Source organism: Brachyistius frenatus, unplaced genomic scaffold (genome assembly GCF_029030835.1).
Source record: "Brachyistius frenatus isolate BFR_SWC_R1_liver_20210118 unplaced genomic scaffold, ASM2903083v1 Contig_363, whole genome shotgun sequence".
NCBI classification, from domain to species: Eukaryota; Metazoa; Chordata; class Actinopteri; family Embiotocidae; genus Brachyistius; species Brachyistius frenatus.
In genome coordinates this window covers 2628-29906 of record NW_027210962.1, presented here as the reverse complement: position 1 = coordinate 29906, position 27279 = coordinate 2628, and the positions used below count along the sequence as shown (strand labels likewise).

The window sequence follows — 27279 nt, the reverse complement described above, 5'->3', positions numbered from 1 at the left end:
CACAACCGAGCGCTATTTCTTAAATTAGTCTGATTTGTGATGGCCACATTTATTGAGTAAAGACCCGGTTTACTCGGGCCGGGCCGGGCCGGGCCGGGCCGGGCCGGGCCGGGCCGGGCCGGGCCGGGCCGGGCCGGGCCGGGCCGGGCCGGGCCGGGCCGGGCCGAACCTCCAGTTGGACCGACTCGCACCTGCGCAGTTAGAAAGAGCTGTCTGTCAGCTGAAGCGGGAGCCTCGGTCTGCTGGCTCGTGCTGATGAGCCCGGCAGACACAACTTGGCCCGGAGATGATTACAGGTTTTCAATAAGAAAGGGGACATTTAATCCGCGCTCCGCCCTGAAGCCCGGAACACGAACACATGGCGGGATGAGTGGACTCTTCAAGTGTAACCGCCTGAACAAGTGCAGGTGAAGGATGTCAGTCAAGTGTGGGCTTCTCACGTTCATGGTTTCAATCTGATGTGACAGACAGCTGAGAGGAGGAGGAGGAGGAGGAGGAGGAGGAGAGGAGAAGGAGAAGGAGGAGAAGGAGGAGAAGAAGGAGAAGGAGAAGAAGAAGGAGAAGGAGAAGGAGGAGGAGAAGAAAGAGGAGGAGAAGGAGGAGGAGAAGGAGAAGAAGGAGGAGGAGAAGAAGAAGGAGGAGGAGAAGGAGAAGGAGGAGGAGGAGAAGGACGTCCGCCGTCACAGAGCTGTCATGAATGCATGTAAACATTCACGTCCCGGCAGTGCACCTGTTCTGTCCATAGTCCTGTTCTGTCCATAGCCCTGTTCTGTCCATAGTCCTGTTCTGTCCATAGCCCTGTTCTGTCCATAGTCCTGTTCTGTCCATAGTCCTGTTCTGTCCATAGCCCTGTTCTGTCCATAGCCCTGTTCTGTCCATAGCCCTGTTCTGTCCATAGTCCTGTTCTGTCCATAGCCCTGTTCTGTCCATAGTCCTGTTCTGTCCATAGCCCTGTTCTGTCCATAGTCCTGTTCTGTCCATAGCCCTGTTCTGTCCATAGTCCTGTTCTGTCCATAGTCCTGTTCTGTCCATAGCCCTGTTCTGTCCATAGCCCTGTTCTGTCCATAGCCCTGTTCTGTCCATAGTCCTGTTCTGTCCATAGCCCTGTTCTGTCCATAGTCCTGTTCTGTCCATAGCCCTGTTCTGTCCATAGCCCTGTTCTGTCCATAGTCCTGTTCTGTCCATAGCCCTGTTCTGTCCATAGTCCTGTTCTGTCCATAGTCCTGTTCTGTCCATAGCCCTGTTCTGTCCATAGTCCTGTTCTGTCCATAGCCCTGTTCTGTCCATAGTCCTGTTCTGTCCATAGCCCTGTTCTGTCCATAGTCCTGTTCTGTCCATAGCCCTGTCCTGTGCAGCAGCAGCTGCTTCGTGTCCCCTACACCCTGATGCACGTTGGACGTCTGTAAATGTGGTTATTAAAGCCTTCCACGGCGTCATCTTGTAAAAGCAGGTTTTAAACAAATCTTCTGAGCACTGCAGGCTTCTCTCTGCTTTTGTCCCGTAGAGAGCTCTGTGTTTGTCTTTTTGGTTGGTCTGCAGAGCAGGGACATGTGGTCATACAGCGAGCCAATGCCGGAGCCCTGAGCAAGGCGGTGAGCGCTGTCAGAGCAGCAGCAGCAGCAGTGCTGGCACCGAGGAGGACCTCTGTCGTCCCTCTGCAGAAAGAAACTCTATAAAAGAGACAGAGAGAGAGACAGACAGAGAGGGAGGGATTTGGTTACAGAGCGGAGCATGAGGATGCAGTGGGAAGGGGAGGCTGCGCAGGAGGCTGCAGGGAGGCAAAAACAAACGAGGGGCTAGGCTGCGCGATCCAGGTCTCAAGATGTAGGAGCTGCAATCAGAAGATCCCTCCGTTAGAGTGTGTCTGTGAATGCACCATAACAACAGGGGACTTGTTGTGTTTTCAAGGATAGTGAAGGTGGAGAGGCGCAACCTGAGAAGTCCCCCCTCCCCACCACCTCCACCACCACCTCCACTTCCACAGAGGATGACAAATTAGTCCTTATTCAGCAAGGAGCAGGAACCAGCCAGAGGTGAGTGAAGTGCAAAGTCATACTGTTTCCAACCCGACGTGAACATGTTGCCTTCACTTACTCCGGCTCCTCTTGTGGCTCTGGTGTTTGTCCGGTATGGAGACAGAGTTATGTGCGCAGGACTGTCAGTGTGCTGCCTGTGAATGTGCTCCGGTCCCACCTGACCCCCGATCAGTGATGAAGTGAGGCTTGTCGTCTCTTGGTGTGATGTCGTTATCCAGGATCAGATGTTGTCCACAGCTCAGCAGATGCTGCAGGACAGCCGCTCCAAGATCGAGCTGATCCGACTGCAGATTATCAAAGTCACCCAGGCTGGCAGCGGCGGAGGAGGCGGTGATGGTGACGGTGGTGGCGGAGACCGTGACGGCTCCACTCCTGGAGGTCAGAGTTGTTCCCTCAGACGGTCCCAGAAAGATGTGCTGCATGTGAAAAAGTACATGAAATGTCAGATTGCTCTTTTGTGTCTGTTGCCATTGGCGACACATCTGCTTGTAGCTCAGTCAGAAATAGACCACTAAATGTTCAGTAACTTGGCTCATTAAACAAGAAACAAGTGAAAACATTATGACAAAATGAAATAATACAGCTGTGGTGCCATTTATAGGCATCAAAAACCTCCAAATCTGAAATCTCTTATTGAACCAGTACAGATGTAATGATGGGCTCCGAAAACAAGACGCCTTCACTTGGAAATAAATCAATCGTTGGTATTGATAATAAGTTTGATCAGATCCTGGATGACACGGTTGATTTTTTTTATATGTGGCAGGGAAAAAAAATCTGTTTTAAAAAAGTAAAAGAACAACAACAATTTAGTGTCAAAGGTCAGCGTCCTCCTTTTCTTCTGGGCAATTCCAATTTACAAAAACTTCTGTTTTTATGAGTTAAAAAGGGGATAGAAGGCGTTGTGATTCGGATAATTGGTAAAAAAAAAAAAATTATTGCTATTAAAGATATTAAATGACAAACATCATCAATATTTAACATGTTTCTTTCCTGCTGATGTTAATCCAGATTATGTGGTTTGAGAACGCTCTGCTTCAATGAATGATTCAGTTCAATTAAAGACAGTAATGTGCGACACTGCTTCTATTCTTTGAAAGAGGTTTGGGTCATTCAAATGTACTAGTTTAGTTTCAGTCAAGTTTTAGACTCCTCAAAGGGATTTAGATGATGATATCAGTACCTTGATTTAAATCCCATTTTGAGCTCTACTTCCTTCTGCCTGCTATATAAAATGAAACGGCATTAATTGAGGCAGCGAGTCAAAGAGATATTTTATTCTGAACTGGTTCCATTTGAAAACTGAAACTTACAAAATGATTCCTAGCATTTGAAATATGAGAAATGTAACTTGATAGTTTAGTTTCTTCAGCGCCTCTTTCCTTTCTCTAACCCCTGACCTCCTTCCTCTCATTGATTCCTTATAATATTGCGATCTGCAGGAAATTGAGATCCTCTTTGCTTCTGCAGGCACTTTAATTCTCAGTGTTTCCAAATGTCAGATAAGAAGCAAATGTTTGAGTCATTTGTTTTAATTAGTAAAGAAATATTAAATCAACATTTTTAAATCAATATTACCAAAACCACAATTAAAGCACCACAATAATCCATTTTATTCCACTGTTCTTTATTCCCTGCTGGTCTCATTGTATTAACAGGTCAGACCCGATCCTTTTTAATCTCTCGTTTTACAGGTTTCACACGTTCAGATAAGTACCAGCTAATTGCCAGACACACACAAATCGCAGTGTTGAGACCTTTTTCTTGACATTTAAGAGCAAACAGCTGACTTCAGCTTTGCAAATACTGGTTGCAGGAATGAAAATAGTTTCTGTGAGGATCTATGAGGACTTATTTTACTGAAATTCTCCCTCCGTCTCTCAGGGGTCTCTCCGGTCCCCGTCAGTCCCGTGGATGCCTGTTTAGCAGAGTTGCAGCACTACATGCAGAGAGAGACAGACGCTCTGGAGCTGGCCAAAGACGTGGTGAAGCAACTGGAAGGGATCTCGTCGCTGGACCAGAAGGCGCTGGCCGAGGTAGGACTCTCCACCCAGTGATTGTACTTTAGAGGAGGCAGAAGGCTGATTGTACAACCAAGTGTCACAGCAAAGCGTGAAATAGACACGCCCTCTTCGCCCACTTCAGCAAAACGTGAGATGGCCACGCTTTAGCCTCTCTAGGCGTGACAGTTTCACGTTTTGTAAGTGTGAAACTTACACACACTTAAAAGTAACATAAATCATAAATAAATTCGGCCCTGTCACGAACCCCAACCATGGGTTTTTCCTAAAACTTAAATTTTCCTTTAAATTACATGTCTGTGTGTATGCAGTAGGTGTCATTTTCATCCACTACAGGAACAAAAAACGTTAAACTCTCTCACCTAGACAGATCAAGTGTGTCTATTTCACGTTTTGCTGTCATGGATCAGCGTGTTTATTTCACGGCTTGCTGTCGTGGACCAGCGTGTCTATTTCACGTTTTGCTGTGGTACCGGGTTGGATTGTAATGCACATCTGAATCTAAACATGCAGGGGTAGATTCAGCCTGTACTCAGGATTGATTTTTGTTTTCAAGTTACCCTATTGTGTTTTACCTGTTAACTGTATTGGAGAACAACTTTTAGCGACATATAATATGTTGACAATATTTGGTTTCCCTTAAAACATATTTTAGGTACAAATATATAGATTGGTGCTGATATTCAGTATCTTAAACCAGACTCATTTTCGTTCTTGTAATAACTGAATTATTGTCAGGCCTCTGAAACAGGCCTCCAATCATACATGAGGAACCTTTCAAGACCAATCCAGTGTGTATGCAAGCTGTAGTCCCTTACAATGTTTTACACATTAGTACTAGTGGGAGTATGAAAATGTGTAATAGAGTTGGCATTATTTGAATAGAAAATAATTCGAAGTAATGTTGTTGAGAATGAGTCTGTTACCTTATAATAATATCATTCAGTATTCGTGATGCAAATAAATGCCGATTTTTATTATAATACATTAAACAACGTAGGTGGCATTTTCATTTCTATGTCACGTGGAAGCTGAATGGAAACTAGTAATACAGTGTTCATTGTTTGTATTGAATGGTCTAATGCAGCCAACATAACCCTTTTAAGGGTTAAGTTAGGACATTAATATGCAACCAAAATAAAGAGTCTTTTTGATCCTGTTCAGTTGTGGTCAGAGTATTATCCTGATTAGTTCAAGTCCTATAATTAACAAAAGTACAAAATAATAGCAAAAATCTTCAGATCGAGTTAAAATCCAAAAGTCTGGGAAATGTCTGTGTTGGAAGCGGAGGACCACTAACCGCATCCCAAAATACCAAAGAGCACTATGTTTAACAGGCCAAACATAACAACACAATGTTTATCTTCCTGTCAGGCCCAGTCGCGGGTGCAGGAGTCCTCCCAGAAGCTGGATCTTCTGCGGCTGTCGCTGGAGAGATGCCCGAAGGAGACGCAGTCGGAGCCTCTGCAGCCGCCTGGGACGGAGCTCGACCCCTCCGAGGGACCGACGTCTCCCCAAAACCCCGGACCTGGGTGTCCTGGCTGTCCCCTGTCCTCCTCGCCGTCCATCTTCTCCATCAGACCCGCCTCCTTGACCGGTACCAACACACGCTGGGCTGTTTTTGAACACTGCTGTCATAACATGGGACTGATGGGGAGTTTTTATGTCAGTGTGGAAACTTTCAGGCATTTAAATGGTAAAATAAATGCACTATAGTGAACAACGGGGCTTTTTAAATCCGTTTGATTTAATGAAACATTGTGTTTCCTATGAAGGCAGATTTTTAAGTGTGAGATGAGGGATTCTTCAGGGTACCACTTTATTGTTTGGGTCAATATTTTCCTGATAATTTCCCCTGATAATTATGTAAAAGTCATTTTTCTTGAAAGAACTGCTGCATTTTTAATCCAAATAAATTGATTTATTACAGAATTTCTATTCTTTATGTACTCGCCTTCACATTTTGTTAGTGGAATTAATTAATGGCTTTGTAGTAGTCGAATGCTGTCTCTATTTTTCTAATTATTAGAGTTATTTCCAGAAAACATCAAAGAACATTTATGGGAAGTCACTTGGAAAATTCTGAGCTGTAAAAAAATGTTTTGTTTTTTTTCCCCAGTAATTTTCAAAATCACTTTTCTTTTAAAGAAAAAAATGTAACAAGTTAATATTTTAGTTCTATCTAACATGCATCCTCTCTCTTGTGCCCAGTTTTGAGCACGGTTTACCGTACACTGACCTCTGGCAGTGGATAGTCAGGACATGTAATCTGTTGGTTTTGGGCGCTTCAGTTGTAAGCTGGTCTTTCCCTGCACGAGGCAAAAACGGGGGAAAAAAAAAAAGAAGCCTTTTGATGATGTAACCAGGAGACAAATCCTGGAGTTGCTCTGTTGGCAGCGAATAATGAGAATGAGTCTCAGAGCAGCGAAAACACTGGCGGTGAATTTGCGCTCCACAGCTTTCAGCACGACAGTGAAAGGAGGAAAATGAGGCTGTGAAAGTGCAGCGTGCAGCTCCAGACATTTATCTGTGCTGACAACGTGTCAAGGTTTTATTTTGAAATGCAAAACAAACAAACAACAAATGTAAAACAAACAAATTCTTTTTTAAGAATTTCAGGATGTTTTTGTAAAATGAGTTATCGTCTGTTTTTGAATGTTCTTTCCAGGTAAACTTGAAGTCAGGCTTCTGGGATGTGAGGATTTACTGAAACCTCTGACAGACTCAGAGCAGGAAACTCCTCCGAGTCCCACCGACGACAGCTCATCAGCGGCTCGCCACACCGACACGTCTCCTCGTGAGTGCACATTATGCACTTTTAAAGCGTTTAGTGTTTTTTTGTGTAGTTTTGTTTGAAGGTTTTGCTCAAAGTTTAGCTTGTTTCTGATTTTCCTAATAAAGATTCAGTAGAATGAGGCAAGCGCAGTTCAGTTCTTGCAGCAACAAAAGGTAAAAATGTAAATACTAATATAGTAACAGAAAAAAGTTGCAGTCTCTGAATGATTTCCAAAGATAGGCTCTTAAGAGATTGAAGTTTTTTGGCAGTAATTCTAATAATAAGAAAGACATTTAGTTGGTGCATTTTTAGTTATTCATTGTCCGACTCCTTCGTGATTATAAGGAACTCGTGAAATATTAACAACACACACAAAAAAATTACAATTTAAAAGATAGTAAAACACAGAAATGCAGACAGCTGTATATGAAGATGAGTTTGGGTAGATTACACGTTTAGATGTGTATGAAAAACATTTGACCTGGTTGGTAAGAAGTTTGATAAAAAATAATCTTAAATCAAAGTGGCTCTCTGAAGTCATTTGTTGTTTTGTTTCCATCGATGTACGTTTGATACTTACAGATATTCTAACATGTTTTTCTGAAATTTTCTTTATTAAAATGCTTATTTAAAGTATGAAATGCTTGTTTAGAGGTTAATATACTATTATCAGTGGGCTTATTCCATTTAATTAAATTATGTCCTTTGCCGAGGATGTTGACATTTACTTAATATTTCCCTCAAACTGAACGGAGAAGATAAATGATACCTAAGCATGAAGTCTTTATCAGTGTGCAGTTTTTGAAGTACGAGGACGACCTGCTTGCTGCTGAATTTTTGTACGTGTCTCCGTGGGAATAGACTCAATATCTAGACTTAAAATGATGAAAATCCACAGTCATTTTTGGGTGTCTACAGTCAGTGTATTACTATGAATGAGTTTCTATGTTTGAGGTCACTCTCGGTCGTATTCTCCGTGTCCCAGCAGAGGTCAGTGCGGTGCTCCGGCTGGATGGCCGGATGGTGGGTCGGACGTGCCGTGCAGCGGTCAGCAGGCTGAGCTGGGATCAGACCTTCTTCATCCAGCTGGAGCGGGTGGGTCCAGTCACACACTAACAGTTAGGAGCACGTCAGGGTCTCCACTGGTTTTAACCAGGAGAAACCTGACTGCTCACCATCCCATAAACACGCTTAGTTTTGATTATATGCTTCAGTTAAATTTGTCGACTGAACTCAGCAGTTAAGAATTAATGTCCACAATAAAAAACAAAAGCAGTATTACATTATTATTTACCGTCATTACTAATGTCAGACTTAAATATCAGTGTATAATGTAGATCGTGGGTCTGCAGCCAGTCGGTCACGTCTAACCGGTAGATCGCAGGAGGTCTCAGAGGTACAAAGGTCGGAGGCCCCTGATGTAGATCGTTATAATGTAATTTACCATAATGTCTTTTGAGTGTGAAAGTTTCTTCTTCATGATTGCAAAGCGTAAAGGTCAACCCGGTATCACGGTAAGATGTGAAATAGACACGCCGGTCCACTTCGGCAATACGTAAAATAACCACGCTTTGGTCTATCTAGGCGTGAAAGTTACACATTTTCCTGTAGTGGATGAAAATGAAACCTACCGCATGTGTAGAGCCGTGTGGTTTACAAGAAAATTTAGTTTACCCCCCCTTCCCCTCCCGACCTCTTATCCTGTGAAAGAATGTGATTTATTGCATCTGTTGCGGTTCCTTGTTCACATGATCCTGCGTCACATGACATTTACGCGCATGTATGTTTGCCGCTTTCAAAACGTGTAACTGTCACGTCTAGACAGGCCTAAGCGTGGCTATTTCACTTTTGGCTGCAGTGGACCGGCGTGTCTATTTCACGCTTTGCCGTGATACTGAGGTGGAAAATGTACAATTGATTTTGATTTTCAGACGTTCGACTCACAACTCGCCGTCCTCTTCAACACACAGAGACACCTGACGCAGCTCCATTGCACTTTGAGTTGAGACCACTTTGTTACTCAGTTTCAGTTTTATAGAGGAGCGTTTACACACCTTTAGTTGACGCTGCAGCTGCAGACATGGCACATGGCAGATGATAGTTAGAAAGTAAGTGTGTGTGAAATGCTTAAATGTCACTGTATACTCAAATTTCATCTTTTAGCATTTTAGCTGTCACAATTTTAATGATGTATTTTTTGTCATGGCAGTTATAGTGTCATTTTTGTGTAAATGCCTACGGTGTGTTTGTTGTCGTCTCGATTGTCCTGTTTTAACATTTAAAAACGTTTAATTATAAAGACACAACGTGATTTTGAAACTGTTTCGTTCCTGTGTAGCATACATGACATTATGTTCACCTTGTATGATGAATTCACAGAACTTTGTGACACTCTGGTGCAGATATCAACTTTACCGGCAGATAAAGGCTGGAACAGGGAAATTAAAATTATCATTTTGCATTAAAGTTTTACATGCAACATGCAAAAAATAAAATGTTATTGACTAGCTGCCCTGCAGTTTGCATTATATAGTACTTAAAAGTAGTTCCACTTTTATCGGTACACTCAAATCATGAGAAAAAGGTAATTCTGCATCTCCAGCACTCTTTTTATCGTCATCATTTTGCAGCTGATTGTACTGAAGTATAATTTTATACTACAGTACTTAATATTCAGGAGTAATTTTTACTTTGGGATGATGCTACATTTAACTAAGTAAAAGATTTGGATTCTCTCCATTCACGTACTCCATATTTCACCCTTATGAAGTCATTCCTCTTTGTGACCAGCAGGGGGAAGCTGTTGCACAATGTTGTGCCCTTCTATTTTTTATTTTTTATAACAACTACTATACACTGCACCATAGACTGTATGCACAGGTTTATGTTTGTAGTTGTGTCTGACGCCAGCAGGGGTCCCTCACGACAGACTTTTGGTCATTAATTAGAAAAGTTAACAACTAAAACCCTGTTTGGTGCTGAGAGGTCATCAGGAAATGGAACAGAGCTAATGTAATAATAAAAATGCTAGTAAAACATTGAAATCAGAAAAAGAAAGAAAAAAAATTATGATCATTTTTGACATTATTATAAAAAAAAAAATATATGATCCTGTAAAATTATGCCTTCTGTTTGGGGATAATAAGATAAAAGCTTTTTTGTTTGTTTGTGTTATCTGTTCTGCATTTTCATTTGTAAATGTTGGAACCAAAAAAACAATACAATCCTGAAATCTTGTAAAAATGTGTTTTCCAAATTGGAAATATTGATTGAATATCCATTTACAAATGAAACACTGAACTGCAGCTGGATCAAACCAAGATTAAATGTTACTTTTGAGTAGCAAAGAGTAAATTCATCATCCATTTTCTTCATTCGTTACGTTTCCCCAGTTAAACCCTCAGACTGTAAAAATACAGTTTTTCTGATTGTGTTCTTCTGTTGAACTGACGACAGTCTCGAGAGCTGGAGGTCAGCGTCTTCTGGGGCGGCCGCAGGGCGATGTGTGCCGTCAAGTTCCTGCGACTGGGAGAGATGATGGACAGTCCGAATAACAACAGGAAGTTACGTCTGGAGCCGCAGGGCCTCCTCTACACCAAGGTACGTACACACACACACACACACACACACACACACACACACACACACACACACACACACACACACACACACACACACACACACACACACACACACACACACACACACACACACACACACACACACACACACACACACGTTTTCTAACGAAGACATTGTTTGATCAATTTGAGAGGACGAGGAAAAGACAAAGCTGAGCTGAGATATGTTCTTCAGCTATAATTCAATACCATCTTCTCATTACTTTAATGGACTGAAAAACACTGTTGAGCTCATTGTTTCTACTTTTGTACTTGGAAATGTTTTGTTTTTGTGCTCGACTGTTTTTTACTGCATGTTGACATACTAAGAATGAATTTATTTTCTGTGTGTTTTACAGCTTCGATTTATTGACACTGTGGTCGAGTGGCAGCCGAAACTGAGACGTCAGCGCTGCATCTTCACTAAAGAGAGAGGTGCACACGCACAACCTGCACATTGAAGTCATGCTTATTGTGTATTTGTTTCTGCAGTGTAACTCGGTGCTGTTAAAATATTTGAACATGTCACTTTCTTTACCTGTTGTGGCTTCACACACTTGTTTTGCTCCTCAGGGAAGAACTTTCTGAGAGCTGCCCAGATGAACATGAACTTTGCCACGTGGGGTCATCTGATGATGAACATCCTGCCTCGCTACAGCTCCTTCACCACGTTCAGCTGCTCTCTGTCCACGACCCTCGACCTGGTGGCCAACAACGCCGCACACCCCGCCGACAAGGAGCCTCAGAGCACCACCTCACTGCCGAGGTCAGAAACATCCTCAGGTTTTACACGGCGTCAGATAGTGAAGTGTAAAACACGCTTCTCCTCTCCATCTCGTTCACAAGACATGAAACACCATGTTTATTTAGCGTTTGGATTTTAGGTTTTATTTTATGACAAAGCATTACAGCTCAGCAGATATCAGGCTTTACTATAACTATAGTAACTATACCATGGACCAACTTATTTTCCAGTTGGAAATAACTTTATACTTGAACTCTGCTACAATTTAGAGGGAAATATTGAACTCCAACACACTCATTTTACAGTAAAAACTAGATTTCACACATTAAAAGCTTCTAATATACAATAAATTGTGAAAGATTAAGTGGTTCCCAAATCTTTTTGACACTTAAAAAAGAAATCTAGTTTGGTATATTTGTCTAATTTAACATGTCTGTGGGTTTTTGACATTTCCACTAAAGAGACGTTTTATTTTCTAAACTTCATTTCATTAAAATTATGGTTTTAGACCCAAAGAGGAAAAATATCCAATATTTCACAAAAAATAGCAAAGAAACTCCAGAAAATGAATAGTGTGTGGCAGAATTAGTTTTTGGCTGGACTGTCACAGTGGGATCGGCATTGCGAGTGCAAAATGTCGTCACTTCCTGCATCCCTTTCAAATTTACAGCCTTCTGGCATTTTAATACGAGGTCCAGTCATATATGAAGTTTGGACTGAGTATTTTTTCTTCTCCTTTTAATTTCATTATTCATCTCACGACTCTTCAAATTGATCTTGTGACCCTTTGGCGGGACCCGACCCATAGGTTGAGAACCACTGGATTAAATGACTTAACTACATACAAAATAAACAGCATACATCAGTTTTGACAATGTAGTAAAGCGATGTAATAATAATAATAATAATAGTAATCCGTTTCAAAGGACATTTTACTGTTGATATTTGAGGTATGTTTTCTGGAAATACTCTTGAAAAACACTGAAATGAAGTATTTATTACTGACATATTGGTGCTCTGAAGTGAACGGTCTGAATCCTTCTTCCGCCACTGATCTGTGCAGCGACGCTCCAGTCATCCGACTCAGCATCGCTGGAGATCAGCCGTCTCCCACCGGCCGCGACCAGGCAGACGACACCTCCGGCGTCCTCACTGCACCTCACCAAACATCGTCTGTGCCTGCGCTGCGAGAACAGCTGGTAAATGCAACAAAAAAAATCTTTATGTGGGACTGCATAGCGTTTTCATCCCATCTCCCACATCTCGAGACGACGTCCCACATTTCGTTTGGCTCTATTTTTAAAAGTGAACAAGTACAGGAAAGACGTTTTTCTAAAATCTGCAAATGCAGCTTCAACGACTACATTTTCTGTATGAAACTTTAGATTCCTTCATATTTACTGTTGTCAAAGTTGGAACAGTTGTATTTAAATAAATTATATTTGCTAAAGGCTGAACCTGTAACCTGCATAGTATGTTGTGTGTTTTCTCTAAACTTGCATTCGTCCCACATCATTCCTCTCCAACATACATTTGGTTTGTTGGGATCTGGGATCAAACATTATTTGTTACCTCGTATGCTGAGACGTACTATTTAGAGTTGTTTTGATGTAATCCACCAGATCACACAAATGATTATTGCCTTCACATGATTTCAGCTTTAAAAAAAAAAAAAGATTCACAGCTTCTTCTGTGGGATCTTACGATTACAAACAACTCTTTAATGTGAAGAAAGTCTCTCCAAAGTCAACAGAGAGGGAAGCATCAGTCTCTTTTAGTAAAGACGATCGTTGATGCTCTGGATGGATCCAGTAGACAAGAAGACAGAAAACAGAAAAAGTTTGATTGATCGAGCTGTGATTTGGTTTCTGGACAGTAAAATGTTCCAAACTTTGTCTCTCTTTGCAGTCGTCCATAAACAACACGGAGGGAAGTGAAGATCAGCCTGTCTCAGCTCTAAAGTACACACACACACACACACACGCACGCACACACACACACACACGCACACACACACGCACGCACGCACGCACACACACACACACACACACACGCACGCACGCACGCACGCACGCACGCACGCACACACACACACACACACACACACACACACACACACACACACACACACAGACACCATCACACTCTGAAAGTTAAGACTGAAGTCTTTTTTTGGTCTTTTTTTGTCTCACGAGGATGCAGATGGAAGCTTTCATGTATATTTCCGTTCTGGGCCGAGGACACTTTGGGAAGGTAACAGCTTTTTAAAGTTGTCGAGCTCGTCCAGAACTTCTCCTGTTTGTCCTCAGCCAGGTGATTGTGAATGTTTTCTGTCCAGGTCCTTCTGGCGGAGTTTAAGAAGACGGGAAAACTGTACGCCATCAAAGCCCTGAAGAAAAGAGACATCGTGACTCGGGATGAAGTGGACAGGTGAGTAAAGCTACATGTTTTCCTGCTGTGGACAAAAATTAAACCATGTGATTTACAGGAAAATTTCACTTATAGCTAAAACAACAGGTTGGGATTCGGATTGTTTCGTAACCCCAACCATGTGCTTACCAATGATCCTAATGTATCGTAAGTAAATGTATGAGGGCTTTGGGAAAGGCTTTATCAGGAAAAGCTTTTCTGCCATGTCAGCTGTCTGCGGCCTAGTACTGCCAAAACATCTCCTTTGTTGTCTCTGTAGTGGGACCTCGGTCACATGATCCTGCGTCACATGACATTTACATGCAAGTTTCACACTTCCAGAACGTGTAACTTTCACGCCTAGAGAGGCCAAAGCGTGTCTATTTCACGTTTTGCTGTAGTGGACCGGCGTGTCTATTTCACGCTCTGCAACCATTGGTTGATTGGTTTACTTGTGGACACGTTCCTCAATACGAGTTAAAACCTAACAGGACAAGTTTTTAAAGGTGTCACCGCGTCCTCCGGGTCTGAGTTCAGAGTGACTCACGCTAATCTGGGACATTATTCTGCAGCCTCATGAGCGAGAAGCGGATCTTTGAGATGATCAACGCGTCCAGACATCCGTTCTTGGTCAACCTGCACGGCTGCTTCCAGACCAGCGACCACGTCTGCTTCGTCATGGAGTATTTACCCGGCGGCGACCTCATGATCCACATCCACAACAACGTCTTCTCGGAGGCCCAGACCAGGTGTGACCGTCCTCCTGCCCTCTAAAGATTCTCCGCTGTTAGCATATATGCTATTTATCTCATTTAAGAGCATTGTGGTGCAGCAAGTGTGTTTTCATTCATTATTATAATCAATAATTCAACATCTGTTGTTGTTGTTGTTGTTGTGTGCAGGTTTTATTCTGCATGCGTCCTGCTGGGTTTAGAGTTCCTGCATCTGAATAAAATCATCTATCGGTAGGTCGCACCGGCCAAAGTGACGTCATGTGACTGCAAACAAACTGCAGCTTTCACTGGACCTGCTTTGTGTTTTATGACAGAGATCTGAAGCTGGACAACCTGCTGATGGATGCAGATGGATTTGTGAAAATCACCGACTTTGGACTTTGTAAAGAAGGTGAGTTGAGTTTGTTTATTGTCACCTGACTCTTCTACTTTCAAACCAAATACAACTTATGTTTGATTCATCACTTCACTGCAACTTGACTGATTTATAGAATTCTCAATACTCAATTATCCCCGTGTTGGTTTGAGTATCTGAGTCAGAATAATTAGCAGCACGCTTGATGTTTTCTATTGAAGTCACATTGATGCTGCTGTAAGTCAAAGCAGCACATAGATCAGGGAACTCCAACCTTTTTTACTCTGAGAGCTACTTTGACAAAATGAAAGTGTCTGAGAGCTGCTCATGTTTGGTAGTATTTATTCACACAGCTGAGCTCCACCCAAACCAGCTAAATCAGCTTCTATTATGTGAAAACACTTTTTTTTCCTTTTTTTTTTTTTTATCACATCTTCATTTCAGTGCATGTTTTTTTCTATGTCCATTTCTTTATTTTTTTCAATTAATGAAGCTCACAAAAACAATGTTTATTGCTTACTTTTCCTCAGTTCCTTATTTTCTGTCTGTCCACGTATCACCGTATCACATCACGTCCCTTCATCTGTGGTTCACATACGTGTAAAGCATTCATTCTTTTCTTTCTTTTAATTGTAAAAGTCGCCGCATTCAGTGGAACTTATAGCCCCGCCCCCTCTGTTGCAGTCCTGCCAAAAATCTTGTATTTGTGTTATTGACCTAATTTCTGAGCAGCCGTTTGTTTCCAGCTCAATGTGAGCATCTCTGCTGTGTTTCTGTCCTCTGATCTCTGTGTGTCTCCCCCGACATAGAGGCTCTAATTATTCGTCTTTATGATCCCTGATTGAAAGCCGACTCCCGGCTCCTGACGGGTTGACCTGTGATGACTGTCCTGTCCCGACACAGGGATGGGTCACGGAGATCGGACCTCGACTTTCTGCGGCACTCCAGAGTTTCTGGCTCCGGAGGTCCTGACAGACGACAACTACACCCGCGCGGTGGACTGGTGGGGGATGGGCGTCCTCATCTACGAGATGCTGGTTGGAGAGGTTGTTGGCGCATATTCAGTTCTCAGTAGACCGCTGAAGCTCCGCCCCCTTCTGCTTTTACGGCCCCTTTTTTCTAACACAGGATTTTTCTTTCTGATTTAATCTGTCCATATTTTAATGTTTGAATTACAAGCTATAAATGACTTACTTATCAATGCAAAGTGAAACGGCTGACTCAGCATCTTTCTGCTCCGCTGCTAGTCTCCGTTCCCTGGTGAAGATGAGGAGGAGGTGTTCGACAGCATCGTCAACGATGATGTGCAGTATCCACCTTCTCTTCCTCCTGATGCTGTCGCCATCATCCAGAAGGTAATATGACATCATCTTCTCTCTTCACGAACAATCAAATGAGCATCTTGAATCCTGAATTCTGAATACTCGTGCAGTTTACTGATGTGGTGCATGCAAGAATAACACCTTTATGTCACGTACTGTATGTGCTGAGTTGGCTTTTTATGAAATATGTGCTAATCAGAAAGAAAGATCAGAATAATTAACTCCTTAAACTGACTTTACCCTTAACTTGATCCTTTAGCAGGTTTAAAGTAAAAAAATACTGTATATATTGTTCAGATGTTTTAAGATAAGATAAGATAAGATAAGGTTTTAGACTTTATTATTCCCGCAGTGGGGCAATTCAGTCGTCGCAGCAGCATAACAACACAGTTCGGAAAAAAAGGTACAAAATACACGCATAATAAAAATAAGAAGAAATATTTTTAGAAAAAGTATAGCAAATAAATAAAATACCAATGTATAAATACACACACAAACAATATACACAAAAATGAATAAATACACGTTTTATTGAAGGTTTTTGGTACTTAATAAAATAAAATGTAAAAACCCATTCATTACAACCTCATTTGCAAAAAAGTTGGGTTTTTTTGCATTAGACAACTTTTTCAGTGTTTTGTAGCCCCGGTCCCAACTTCATATTCAAAATGAGCATAAATACAAATTCTTAGTTTCAACATTTGATATGTTGTCTTTGGTCTATTTTCAGTTCAATATGGATTTACATGATTCGCAAACATCACATTCTGGTTTTATTTCCATTTTACAAAGCTTCCCAACTTCTTTGGAAACCGGGTTGTCCAATGAATCATCCATCCATCCATCCATCCATCCATCCATCCATCCATCCATCCATCCATCCATCCATCCATCCATCCTTCCTCCATCCATCCATCCATCCATCCATCCATCCATCCATCCATCCATCCATCCATCCATCCATCCATCCATCCATCCATCCATCCATCCATCCTTCCTTCCTTCCATCCATCCATCCATCCATCCATCCATCCATCCATCCATCCATCCATCCATCCATCCATCCATCTCCATCTATCATCCATCCATCCCTCCTTCCATCCATCCATCTATCATCCATCCATCCTTCCTTCCATCCATCATCCATCCATCCATCCATCCATCCATCCATCCATCCATCCATCCATCCATCCATCCATCCATCCATCCATCCATCCATACCCTTTATTCTGAACACGATTGGTTTGGAGGATATCCCAGCTGACTTTCACCCTGGGCGTGTAGCCACTTCATCACAAAGCATAATAAATCATGTTATATCCAATTTCTTTAATTCAACATACCATAATTTGGTATTTATAAACGTCTGCAGATCTCAAATAGAATATAGGATAATATTTTTTGTTGAAAATGTTAATCTGAGAGTTTCAGCTGCAACAATCAGATGTGTAATCTACCAGTCGAGCAGGGATCTGATTGTTTTCTACAACAAACCTCTTCTGTTTCCAGCTGCTGAAGAAGAACCCGCTGAAGAGGCTCGGAGCCGGAGAGAGGGACGCAAACGAGGTCAAAGGGGAGAAATTCTTTGAGGTGAATCACTCTCCTTCTTCATCCAACATTTCCTCTCAGATAAAAAGTTAACTGTTCAACCTCTGAACATCTTTGTATTCACTTTGTGTTTGTTTAGACCATCGACTGGGAAGCGCTGCTGGCCAAGAAACTGAAGCCGCCGTTCCTGCCGTCAATCAAAGAGTCCGTCGACGTCAGCAACTTCGACAGCGAGTTCACGCGACTGCAGCCGGTCCTGTCGCCTCCGTCCAAGCCCTTCACGCTCTCCTCCGAGCAGCAGGAGGCCTTCGCAGACTTCGACTTCTGCGCCCTACACGGGTGAAATGAGAGCTGCACAGACCAGGTGGGAAACTACCAGCAGCTGGTCCACGTTACTGTCCACCGAGACAGGTAACCAACCACGATCATGTACATTTATATGACCAGTAGCTTTATATGGTTTGATAAAAACATGAAAAGTAATCAACCAGTCCTGTTTAATTGTGTAGAAAGAGCTGCAAAGACAGAGCTTTTTAAAACTGCTGCCTTCGGTCCAGTGCTGGATAAATTGATTAATTAATCAGTCATTTGGCATAAAATTAATTACTGCCATTTTAAATAACTGATTGGAATTCTTTATCAAGTACTAAATAAATATTGAACATTTGCTGATTGCTGCTACAAACATGAGGATTTGCTTCCTTTTACTGTTTTATAACTTTTATAACCCCGTTTCCAAAAAAAGTTGTGACGCTGTGTGAAATATAAATAAAAACAGAATGCAATGATTTGCAAATAACATAAACCCATATTTGATTAAAAATAGACCATAAACAACATATCACCTGTTGAAACTGAGAAATTGTATTGTTTTATTAAAAATATATGCTCATTATGAATCTGATTGCAGCAACATGTCTCAAAAAAGTTGGGACGGGATCAAGTTTACCACTTTGTTGCATCACTTTGTTTTACAGCATGTTTGGGAACTGAGGAGACTAGTTGTTGGAGTTTTGGAAGTGAAATGTTGTCCCATTCTGGCCTTATATAGGATTTCAACGAACTGTGTTCACAGACGGTGGTTTTCACAAGTGTTCCTGAGCCCATGCAGTGATTTCCACTCCAGAATAGTGTGTTTTTAATGCAGTGCTGCCTGAGGGCCCGAAGATCACCACCATCCAATATTGGTTTCCAGCCTTGTCCCTTGTGTTCAGAGATTTCTCCAGATTCTCTGAATCTTTTAATGATATCCATATGGATATGGATGAAATCTACTAATTCTTTGTAGTTTTACGTTGAGGAACATTATTCTTAGATTGTTGAACTATTTTCCAACACAGTCTTTCAGAGTGGTGAACCTCTCCCCATCTTCACTACTGAGAGACTCTGCCTCTCTGAAATCATCTTTTTATACCCAATCATGTTACTGATCTGTTGCCATGGTAACATAATTAGTTGTCAGATGTTTCACCAGGTGTTTTTTTTTTTTTGTCACACAACTTTTCCAGTCTTTTGTTGCCCCTGTACCAGCTTTTTTGAGACCGGTTGCTGTCATCAAATTCAAAATGAGCATTTATTTTTCATAAAACAACGAATTCCTCAGTTTCAACATTTGGTATGTTGTCTTTTGTCTATTTTCCATTAAATATGGGTTTATGCAATTTACAAATCATAGCATTTTGTTTTTATCTACATCTTACACAGTGTCCCAACTTCTTTTGGAAACGGGGTTGTTAGCACGTAAACATGTTTTTTTTAAGGCCTCACTTCAGACTCTTGGAAGCAAAACACAACGAACCAATAATTGAAAGGAACAGTTCAACATTTCAGAACTAACTGTTGGGTTGTAAAGAGAAATCTTTAACTTTAAGCCCCTGCAGATATTCTGTAAATGATCACTTGATCCTCTGGAACAGGAACAAACTTTCTTCGTTACCCTTTAAAGGAAGTTCGCCCCCCCTGATCTGGACACTGTGGATGTTTCTGCAGCTCAGTCACCGCTAACCTCGACTCAACACTTCCATGGCTAATAACACCGACTGTTCTCCCTCGTCATCCAACCGACAGCCGACCGTCGACACAACGGCTCGGCAGCATCTTTGTTGTTTTTAACCGGAGCAGAGAAAGTGATTGTAGCCCTTCATAATGTCTGAGCGTCGGTCTGCAGCAGGACACGTCCACCGTCTCCTCCTGCTGCCACACTTTATTTATGTCTGATGAAACGGTGGACGGATGAAACCCATCTGACGGCCAGATACAGGGAAGCTTGAAGAGTTCATGACGTTACAGTGTCACCGCTTCCATCCACATCTTTACTCCTCTCTGTAGTTGGATTTCAGTGATCCATTAATGGATCATTTCCTACATACGAGTCAAAACAGCACACAGAAAACCTTGATTGACAGCAGCTCTGTGGTACATTTGTTAATTTTGCATCTAATACACCAGAAGTTTATACATCTGGAAGCTGCTGGATGTTGACTCAGACGAATAAAATGATAATTGTCACTTAATGCCAGTTTCAGTTTCAGTTTTGGAGCATCAGTCACAAACTCGGCAAAGTTACAAAGTTAAAAATGGGATTAGTTGGTCTCTAATCATCGACACAGCAGCTGTTAATCAGCAGTTAGAGACGGCTGAACTAATGAGGTATCCTCCTGATGTCAGTACGCAAACACCGACTCAGTTTCATCCTCATCAAGTTTAAAAAACAAGAAACATGATCTGCATTAATCTTCAACAATTTAAAGAATTGCTTCATCATAAATTGACAAAAGCTGCCAACATATCAAACATAAATATTTACACTTTTGCAACAGTTTTAGGTTTTTGGAAAGTTGCTGAGACTGAAAATGAATTAAAAATCTGTCAAAAGAAGAAAATTACCGTCAGCTGTATTGAGGATGAAAATAATTGTTGGCTGCAGCCTGACTGTTTCTGTGAACGGTGTTCTGTGTTAATTACAAATGTCGACAACATGAACTAAAACAGTTCTGACAGAGTCCCTCCACAAGATGGAGGAGATGTATTAGTTGTTGTTTTTTAAAAGGTGAAACTTTCTCACAAATTTGGATGAACAGTTCAGCAAAAATCCAACTTCAACAGTATTCAGATTACTTACAGATTTAAATAAATCCTGTTCGTAGCACTTGTAAGCGGTCGTCTCCTCTCCGAGCCCCCCGTGTGTTGGACTCAAGTCCAGCTTTGCTTCGTGGCCTTTGCTCATCACATTTCTTTAAAGAATTCATCTTCAGAGGTTCAGTATGTGCTGCCATCTCTATGCATCACTGTGACAGGCTTTGCCCACTGCCTTGACCAAACAAATGAAACAAAGTTGACCCGATTCTGATTTTTAAACCTTTATTTTTGAAAAATGATGTTAAATCCAACGAGGAAATGTTTCATATATTTGTCAAGTCATTCCCACATCAGTCAGTCGTCCTCCTCCCGAGCAGCCGTCTTCTGCTCCGACCGTAGAAGTGCATGGCACCGTGGTGATCGTGTGCACTAGAAATCCTGTTAATCGCTAGCGGTATAAAAGAAGCCATAGATAATCTAATATAGCCATAATAGTGAGAAAATATCTGTATTTTTTTAATTTAGCAGATCATATGACGTGATACTGAGCTCTAATGATGTCAGGGCAGTACAAGAAGAGGAGAGGCAGACGCAGAGTTTAAAGACATTAAGAGTAACTTGACACTCGTTACACTTCAACTTTATTTTGATCATTTTCAACTTATTTTTATTTTATTTATATTTTATGAGAACAAAAATAAAGTCTGTAACTCTTGTTTGTTTTGTGCGGCCTTCAGTGTAAAAAAGATCCTTTTTATCCCGAGATGCTCTTTATTTCTTTATTGATCTCTTGTCAGAATAGATATGATCTGACTTCAGAACAATTGTAAGCACCAATCACGCCGCACATCAACATATGAAAGGACTCTGCATGCAGGTTCGTTTTTTACAGCGTACTTTTAGTCAGTCATGGTCACTCTGGAAAAAAAAGTATGTTGGCTGCATCACTTAAAAGCAAATAAACAAATTTTGATTTGATTTATGTAATTTTTTTTAACTATAGACACCAAATGCTCGACAGTCACTGTTACCAGCTTTTATTTTGAAAGAGGATGGTGCTCACAGACTGGCATCATAAACGACATCTCTACCCTCCTTACGCATCACTGTTTGTTTTACAAAATATTTAAATCCATGCAGGTTTTAGATTTGTGTTTTTATGTGAATGAGTCTGTTTCTGGGTGTTAAGTTGCTCTTTAAACAAACAGGACTGCTGTCTTCAAACTGAGTGTCCGCCTGTTTCAGAGGAAACTGGACCGGGACCGTCCGGCAGCGTTGCTGTTCTCGCACTTTAAGTTGATGCTGCTGAATGTTACATGTTACTCGTGTGTCAGTAGTGTATTTATCTGCGTATACGAAGAAGCATCCTGACCACGAATGTCAGTCTGTACAGACACAACAACATGCATATCATCCGTGTTTTAATGTACTCTTGTTGTCAATAAATACAAACTGAATAACAGTAAAAAAAAAAAAAGTTTGTCAAATATTTGGCTGTCAGTGTGAACACGAGCTCATATCAATATTTAATTACATGAAACCAAAGGCACAAGACATGAACTGTTTAAAGGCAATTAGTGTTCCAACAGTAACGTACAGCAGAAAAAGAGACAGGAGACGTGAGGAAAATCAGTCAAACAAAACATCCACACAACACACAGGGTTTTTTCTTTAACTGCAGTTTTGTGATTGTGGATAAAAGGATCCTCAGATAACTGCTCATGTTTGGTCCAGTTTCACATTGTTGGTCCAGAGAGTTAAAAAATTAAACATTAAAGAAACACTGAACGGGAGAAACAAACACTCACCAGTAAAATCTCATTCCTTTTGTCTGTAGATTTAAATATCAAACTATCCAAAAAAAAGCACCAAATGTGGGATTATTAGCCGTGTTTACTTTTTATCGTTGGCTTTTTCTTTACAAGCAAAACTCTGTTGTGTAAAAGGCAACACACACCAGCACAACAACACATCTGCACCAGATGTTTTCTACAGTGGTGCTCGAGAGTTTTCTATATTTCACCAAAAACATCATCTGATTTCTCTCGAATCCAACAAGTAACCCGAGTAAACAAATGAGACAGAGATTGTATAATTGGTCACATATTTTTTGTTTTTCAGAAGGGAAACCCTTTCAGAAAAAAAAACATGTTTTCCACATGTGATCACATGTATGACACATGTTCACCACATAAGACAACATGGGACAAATATGTGGAACTGTTCACACATTACTGCTACAAAATCATTTCCATGTGGGGATTATTCAAGTTTTTCTCTTTTCTCATTTGATCCCTGATGGTGTCTAAAAGTGAAAGTTAGCACCAAAGCTGGTCAAATTCATCCTGAGAATGACCTAAATGTCTGCAACAGATTTCATGGGAGCCCATTCAGTAGTTTTCGCTCAAACCCACCTCATGGTGGCGCTGCAGAGACACTCAGAGGATGCCAGAAACATGTCGGGATATTTCTGGAGCAAAGTGGAGGACGAACCGAACCAACAGTGTACCTGTCTTACATTTATCAAACCAGAGTATCGGCTCCACGAAACAAACACTTTCCCATCAAAAGTTGTTCAATTATCAGCTGCAAACAGTCAGTTTAGTAAAACACAGACATGAAGGTGCGTCTCCTGCTGGTGTCCGTCAGGTCAGACGGGGTCGGCGGTGTTTCCCCGGTGCAGCTGCTCCCACATCACCGTCCTGCACATGCAGAAGAAGTCCCAGAGGTTGCAGACGACGCCGCGGTCGAACGGGCTCGCCTCCTCTCGGCAGTTCTTCAGGTACGCGATGCGGTGGCGCGACATGAACTCCCAGGTGGTGCAGTTGATGGAGATCAGGTAGAGGTGGCAGCCCAGCAGCAGCAGCACCACCCCGGAGAACAGCCCGACGACGCCCAGCGCCGCCAGCAGGAACCCGTTCACACGGAACCACAACTCCCAGGAGGCACCGGGAGAAACACCGGACCTGGAACACAGACGGCAGAGGAGGAGGGTGAACATGTGGAGGAGGAAGGTGAACATGGGTGAACATGTGGAGGAGGAGGGTGAACATGTGGAGGAGGAGGGTGAACATGTGGAGGAGGGTGAACATGTGGAGGAGGAGGAACATGAGGAGGTGGAGGAGGGTGAACATGTGGAGGAGGGGGTGAACATGTGGAGGAGGAGGGTGAACATGTGGAGGAGGATGAACATGTGGAGGAGGATGAACATGTGGAGGAGGGTGAACATGTGGAGGAGGGTGAACATGTGGAGGAGGGTGAACATGTGGAGGAGGAGGGTGAACATGTGGAGGAGGATGAACATGTGGAGGAGGATGAACATGTGGAGGAGGGTGAACATGAGGAGGGTGAACATGTGGAGGAGGAGGGTGAACATGTGGAGGAGGGTGAACATGTGGAGGAGGAGGGTGAACATGTGGAGGAGGTGGAGGAGGTTGAACATGTGGAGGAGGGTGAACATGTGGAGGAGGTGGAGGAGGGTGAACATGTGGAGGAGGTGGAGGAGGGTGAACATGTGGAGGAGGTGGAGGGTGAACATGTGGAGGAGGGTGAACATGTGGAGGAGGTGGAGGAGGGTGAACGCTTCATGGAACATTTTCTCTCTGGTTGGTTAACCATAAGGAAAATATGGATCATCATCAGCCCTGAACGTTGACTGACAGGCAACAAGAATGACCTCCAAACTAAAACCTACGACCTGCTTACAGATGGTTGGATGAGGTCTTCGTCAGCCTCAGACCCTGTTGTTTGTTTGTTTGTTTGTTTGTTTGTTTGTTTGTATTACTTTGTATGAATCCCTGTTAGCTTTCTGTGAGGATTTTGAACTTCCAGTGAGATGATTTCTGTCTCCAGGAAATGTCCACACACCTGCAGCTCTGATTTACGTCACGCTTCGTGGACGTTCATCAGCCTTCAGCCAAGAAAGATCAATACCTGAAATGAGTGTTGGACTTTCACAGTGTGCTTGTGCAACACATTAAAGCTGCTGTTACACAACACAGATCAGTCCATCAAGTTCTCTAAAAGTTACCTAATTCAGCGTCTGACACCACATCGTCATTTTTAACTGCCCCCTCCCCCTCCCCCTCCCCCGCCCCGGAGGTGGGAGATGTTGGAGCAGACGTACAGGGCGATGTGAAGAGCCCACAGCAGAACGAGCAGCTGCACCAGCAGGTAGACCACGAACCAGCGGTGGTTCTTCTCCCCCACACAGTTCTCCATCCAGGGGCAGTGGTGGTCGAAGCGACGCACGCAGCGCTGACAGGTCTGGCAGTGCTTCGCTCTCATTGGCTGCTGCTCGGAAACAGAAAGAGCTGCTGTTAAAAAAGTTAGACCCACTTTCCACGTCTTTACAGGTCATTTTTCTTTTGTTTTAAATAAAACAACCCTTTCCAGAAAAGATTAAACGCTGTATAAAATAGAAAATAAAACCAGACTGGTTTGATTTACAAATCCTGTCAACCTATATTTTGTTTGAAAATAGACCAAAGACGACATATCGAATGAGGAATTTCTTTGCTTTGTGATCGTTTTCCACTTCACCTCAGTCCATCTTCAATGATCTCGGTCCAGAGAGGGCGGCGGTGTTTCTGGATCATGTTTCTATCTGGTTTCTTCTTTGGATAGTTTTAACATCATTTGTGGACGCAGCGATGAACTGTGTTCACAGACGATGGTTTTCACAAGTGTTCCTGAGCCCATGCAGTGATTTCCACTCCAGAATAGTGTGTTTTTAATGCAGTGCTGCCTGAGGGCCCGAAGATCACCACCATCCAATATTGGTTTCCAGCCTTGTCCCTTGTGTTCAGAGATTTCTCCAGATTCTCTGAATCTTTTAATGATATTATGAACCGTAGACGATGAAATCCACTAATTCTTTGTAGTTTTACGTTGAGGAACATTATTCTTAGATTGTTGAACTATTTTCCAACACAGTCTTTCAGAGTGGTGAACCTCTCCCCATCTTCACTGCTGAGAGACTCTGCCTCTCTGAAATCATCTTTTATACCCAATCATGTTGCTGATCTGTTGCCATGGTAACCTCAGTAGTTGTTAGATGTTCCACCAGGTGTTTTTTTTGTTTTTTTAGCGTTACACAACTTTCCCAGTGTTTTGTTGAACATTTTTGAGACGTGTTGTTGGCATCAAATTCAAAATGAGCATTTATTTTTCATAAAACAATAAAATTCCTCAGTTTCAACATTCGATATGTTGTCTTTGTTTCATTTTCAATTAAATATGAGTTTACATGAGTCGCAAATTCTGTTTTTATTGACATATTACACAGCATAAGGATGTATTAATAAACCATATGTGTTCACGACAAACTCGTGATAATTCAGATGAACACTGAAGGTGAGCAGCCGACATCAGCTGGTTACCTGCAGCAGACAGTAACCACAGCGACGCAGCCGAGAGGTCGACGGCTCGGGAAGCATCGACTCCATTTCTTCATTCGAACCCTGAACGGCCTGCAGAGCACACACAGATGTGGGTCACACACACACACACACACACACAGACACACACACACACACACACACACACACACACACACACACACACACACACACACACACACACACACACACACACACACACACACACACACACACACACACACACACACACACACACACACACACACACACACACACACACACACACACACACACACACACACACACACACACACACACACAGACACACACACACACACACACACACACACACACACACACACACACACACACAGACACACACACACACACACACACACACACACACACACACACACACACACACACACACACACACACACACACACACACACACACACACACACACACACACATACACACACTGCATTCACTGTGACCTTTTACCCAAAATAACTATACATGTTACTGCATGTTTTAGTTCATTTACTGAAAAGCAAATAAACTTGACATCACTGCTCACCGTTTTCTATCGTACAGAATAAGTTTCTCGTTCTGATTTTCATACTGAGAAAATCCGCCTCTACAGACGGGACCCGTGTGATGAGGTCACCGAGCAGAAACAACCACAAGTTTCATATTAATCTTTTTCAAGGAGTCTGAAATCTGAACTCCGTCTTTGTGATCTGGGTCTCGTTAACAAATCGTACTTTGACGGCGTCGGTGAGAACGAAGCCGGGATCCATCAGTGACACGGTGAAGTACAACAGAACCGACAGCACGACCAGCAGGAAGAACAGAACCGGCAGCAGCAGCTCCCCACGCTCCTCACATCTCCGCAGATCTACACACACACACACACACACACACACACACACACACACACACACACACACACACACACACACACACACACACACACACACACACACACACACACACACCTTTTTATTAGTACATACACACTAGATCAAAGCCTCATTAACAAATACTGAACTGTCTTTATGCTTTGATATAAAGTATTTTTATTGTTTAGTGATCAGCAGTGTAAATATCGTAGTTCTGATCTTTTCCTTTCAAGATTAATGCTTTATGTTTATAACATATTTAAAAAGACAAATAGACAACATGACATAATAATGTATTTTCCAGCACATAGCAACACAAATGGGTCTAAAATTACAGTATTTTTCCGTT

General features: G+C 42.2%; 2 protein-coding genes across 7 annotated transcripts; one reads left to right on the top strand and one right to left on the bottom strand.

Moving 5' to 3' along the window:
• Positions 1 to 1270: 1270 nt before the first annotated feature.
• LOC138636245 (serine/threonine-protein kinase N2-like) lies at positions 1271 to 21622 on the top strand. 6 transcript variants are annotated; one of them, XR_011312246.1, is made up of 21 exons: positions 1271 to 2033; positions 2255 to 2414; positions 3921 to 4072; positions 5432 to 5654; positions 6726 to 6854; positions 7819 to 7928; positions 10290 to 10433; positions 10813 to 10888; positions 11027 to 11219; positions 12262 to 12397; positions 13107 to 13159; positions 13394 to 13451; positions 13537 to 13628; positions 14180 to 14356; positions 14510 to 14572; positions 14656 to 14732; positions 15600 to 15742; positions 15944 to 16051; positions 17528 to 17608; positions 17706 to 17977; positions 19512 to 21622. XR_011312246.1 is itself a non-coding variant. In XM_069724177.1 (21 exons), exons 3-21 carry the CDS (start codon positions 2261 to 2263, stop codon positions 17907 to 17909), a joined length of 2373 nt encoding a protein of 790 aa, XP_069580278.1. In that variant the 5' UTR covers positions 1271 to 1824; positions 1909 to 2033; positions 2255 to 2260; the 3' UTR covers positions 17910 to 21622. The 6 variants fall into 6 exon arrangements, 5 of the variants coding, with proteins under 5 accessions (XP_069580278.1, XP_069580280.1, XP_069580277.1 ...); XM_069724177.1 differs by having other exon boundaries at positions 1271 to 1824; positions 1909 to 2033; positions 17706 to 21622; XM_069724179.1 differs by having other exon boundaries at positions 2274 to 2414; positions 17706 to 21622.
• A 426-nt stretch (positions 21623 to 22048) lies between these two features.
• On the bottom strand, positions 22049 to 26920 carry zdhhc12a (zinc finger DHHC-type palmitoyltransferase 12a). The gene is made up of 4 exons (XM_069724181.1): positions 26793 to 26920; positions 26026 to 26115; positions 24771 to 24937; positions 22049 to 23610 (listed from the first exon to the last, which is right to left on the bottom strand). Exons 1-4 carry the CDS (start codon positions 26826 to 26828, stop codon positions 23295 to 23297), a joined length of 609 nt encoding a protein of 202 aa, XP_069580282.1. The 5' UTR covers positions 26829 to 26920; the 3' UTR covers positions 22049 to 23294.
• Positions 26921 to 27279: the final 359 nt, after the last annotated feature.

Bases quoted from the DNA above. Each gene is read 5' to 3' on its own strand.
- LOC138636245 (XM_069724177.1), top strand. From the start codon at position 2,261: ATGTTGTCCACAGCTCAGCAGATGCTGCAGGACAGCCGCTCCAAGATC. The intron at 10,434-10,812 runs GTACGTACACAC...TGTGTTTTACAG, and splicing joins AGGGCCTCCTCTACACCAAG to CTTCGATTTATTGACACTGT. The intron at 15,743-15,943 runs GTTGTTGGCGCA...CTCCGCTGCTAG, and splicing joins ACGAGATGCTGGTTGGAGAG to TCTCCGTTCCCTGGTGAAGA.
- zdhhc12a (XM_069724181.1), bottom strand. From the start codon at position 26,828: ATGGATCCCGGCTTCGTTCTCACCGACGCCGTCAAA. The intron at 26,116-26,792 runs GTACGATTTGTT...TGTGCTCTGCAG, and splicing joins TTCTCACCGACGCCGTCAAA to GCCGTTCAGGGTTCGAATGA. The intron at 23,611-24,770 runs GTACGTCTGCTC...TCTGTGTTCCAG, and splicing joins TGGGCTCTTCACATCGCCCT to GTCCGGTGTTTCTCCCGGTG.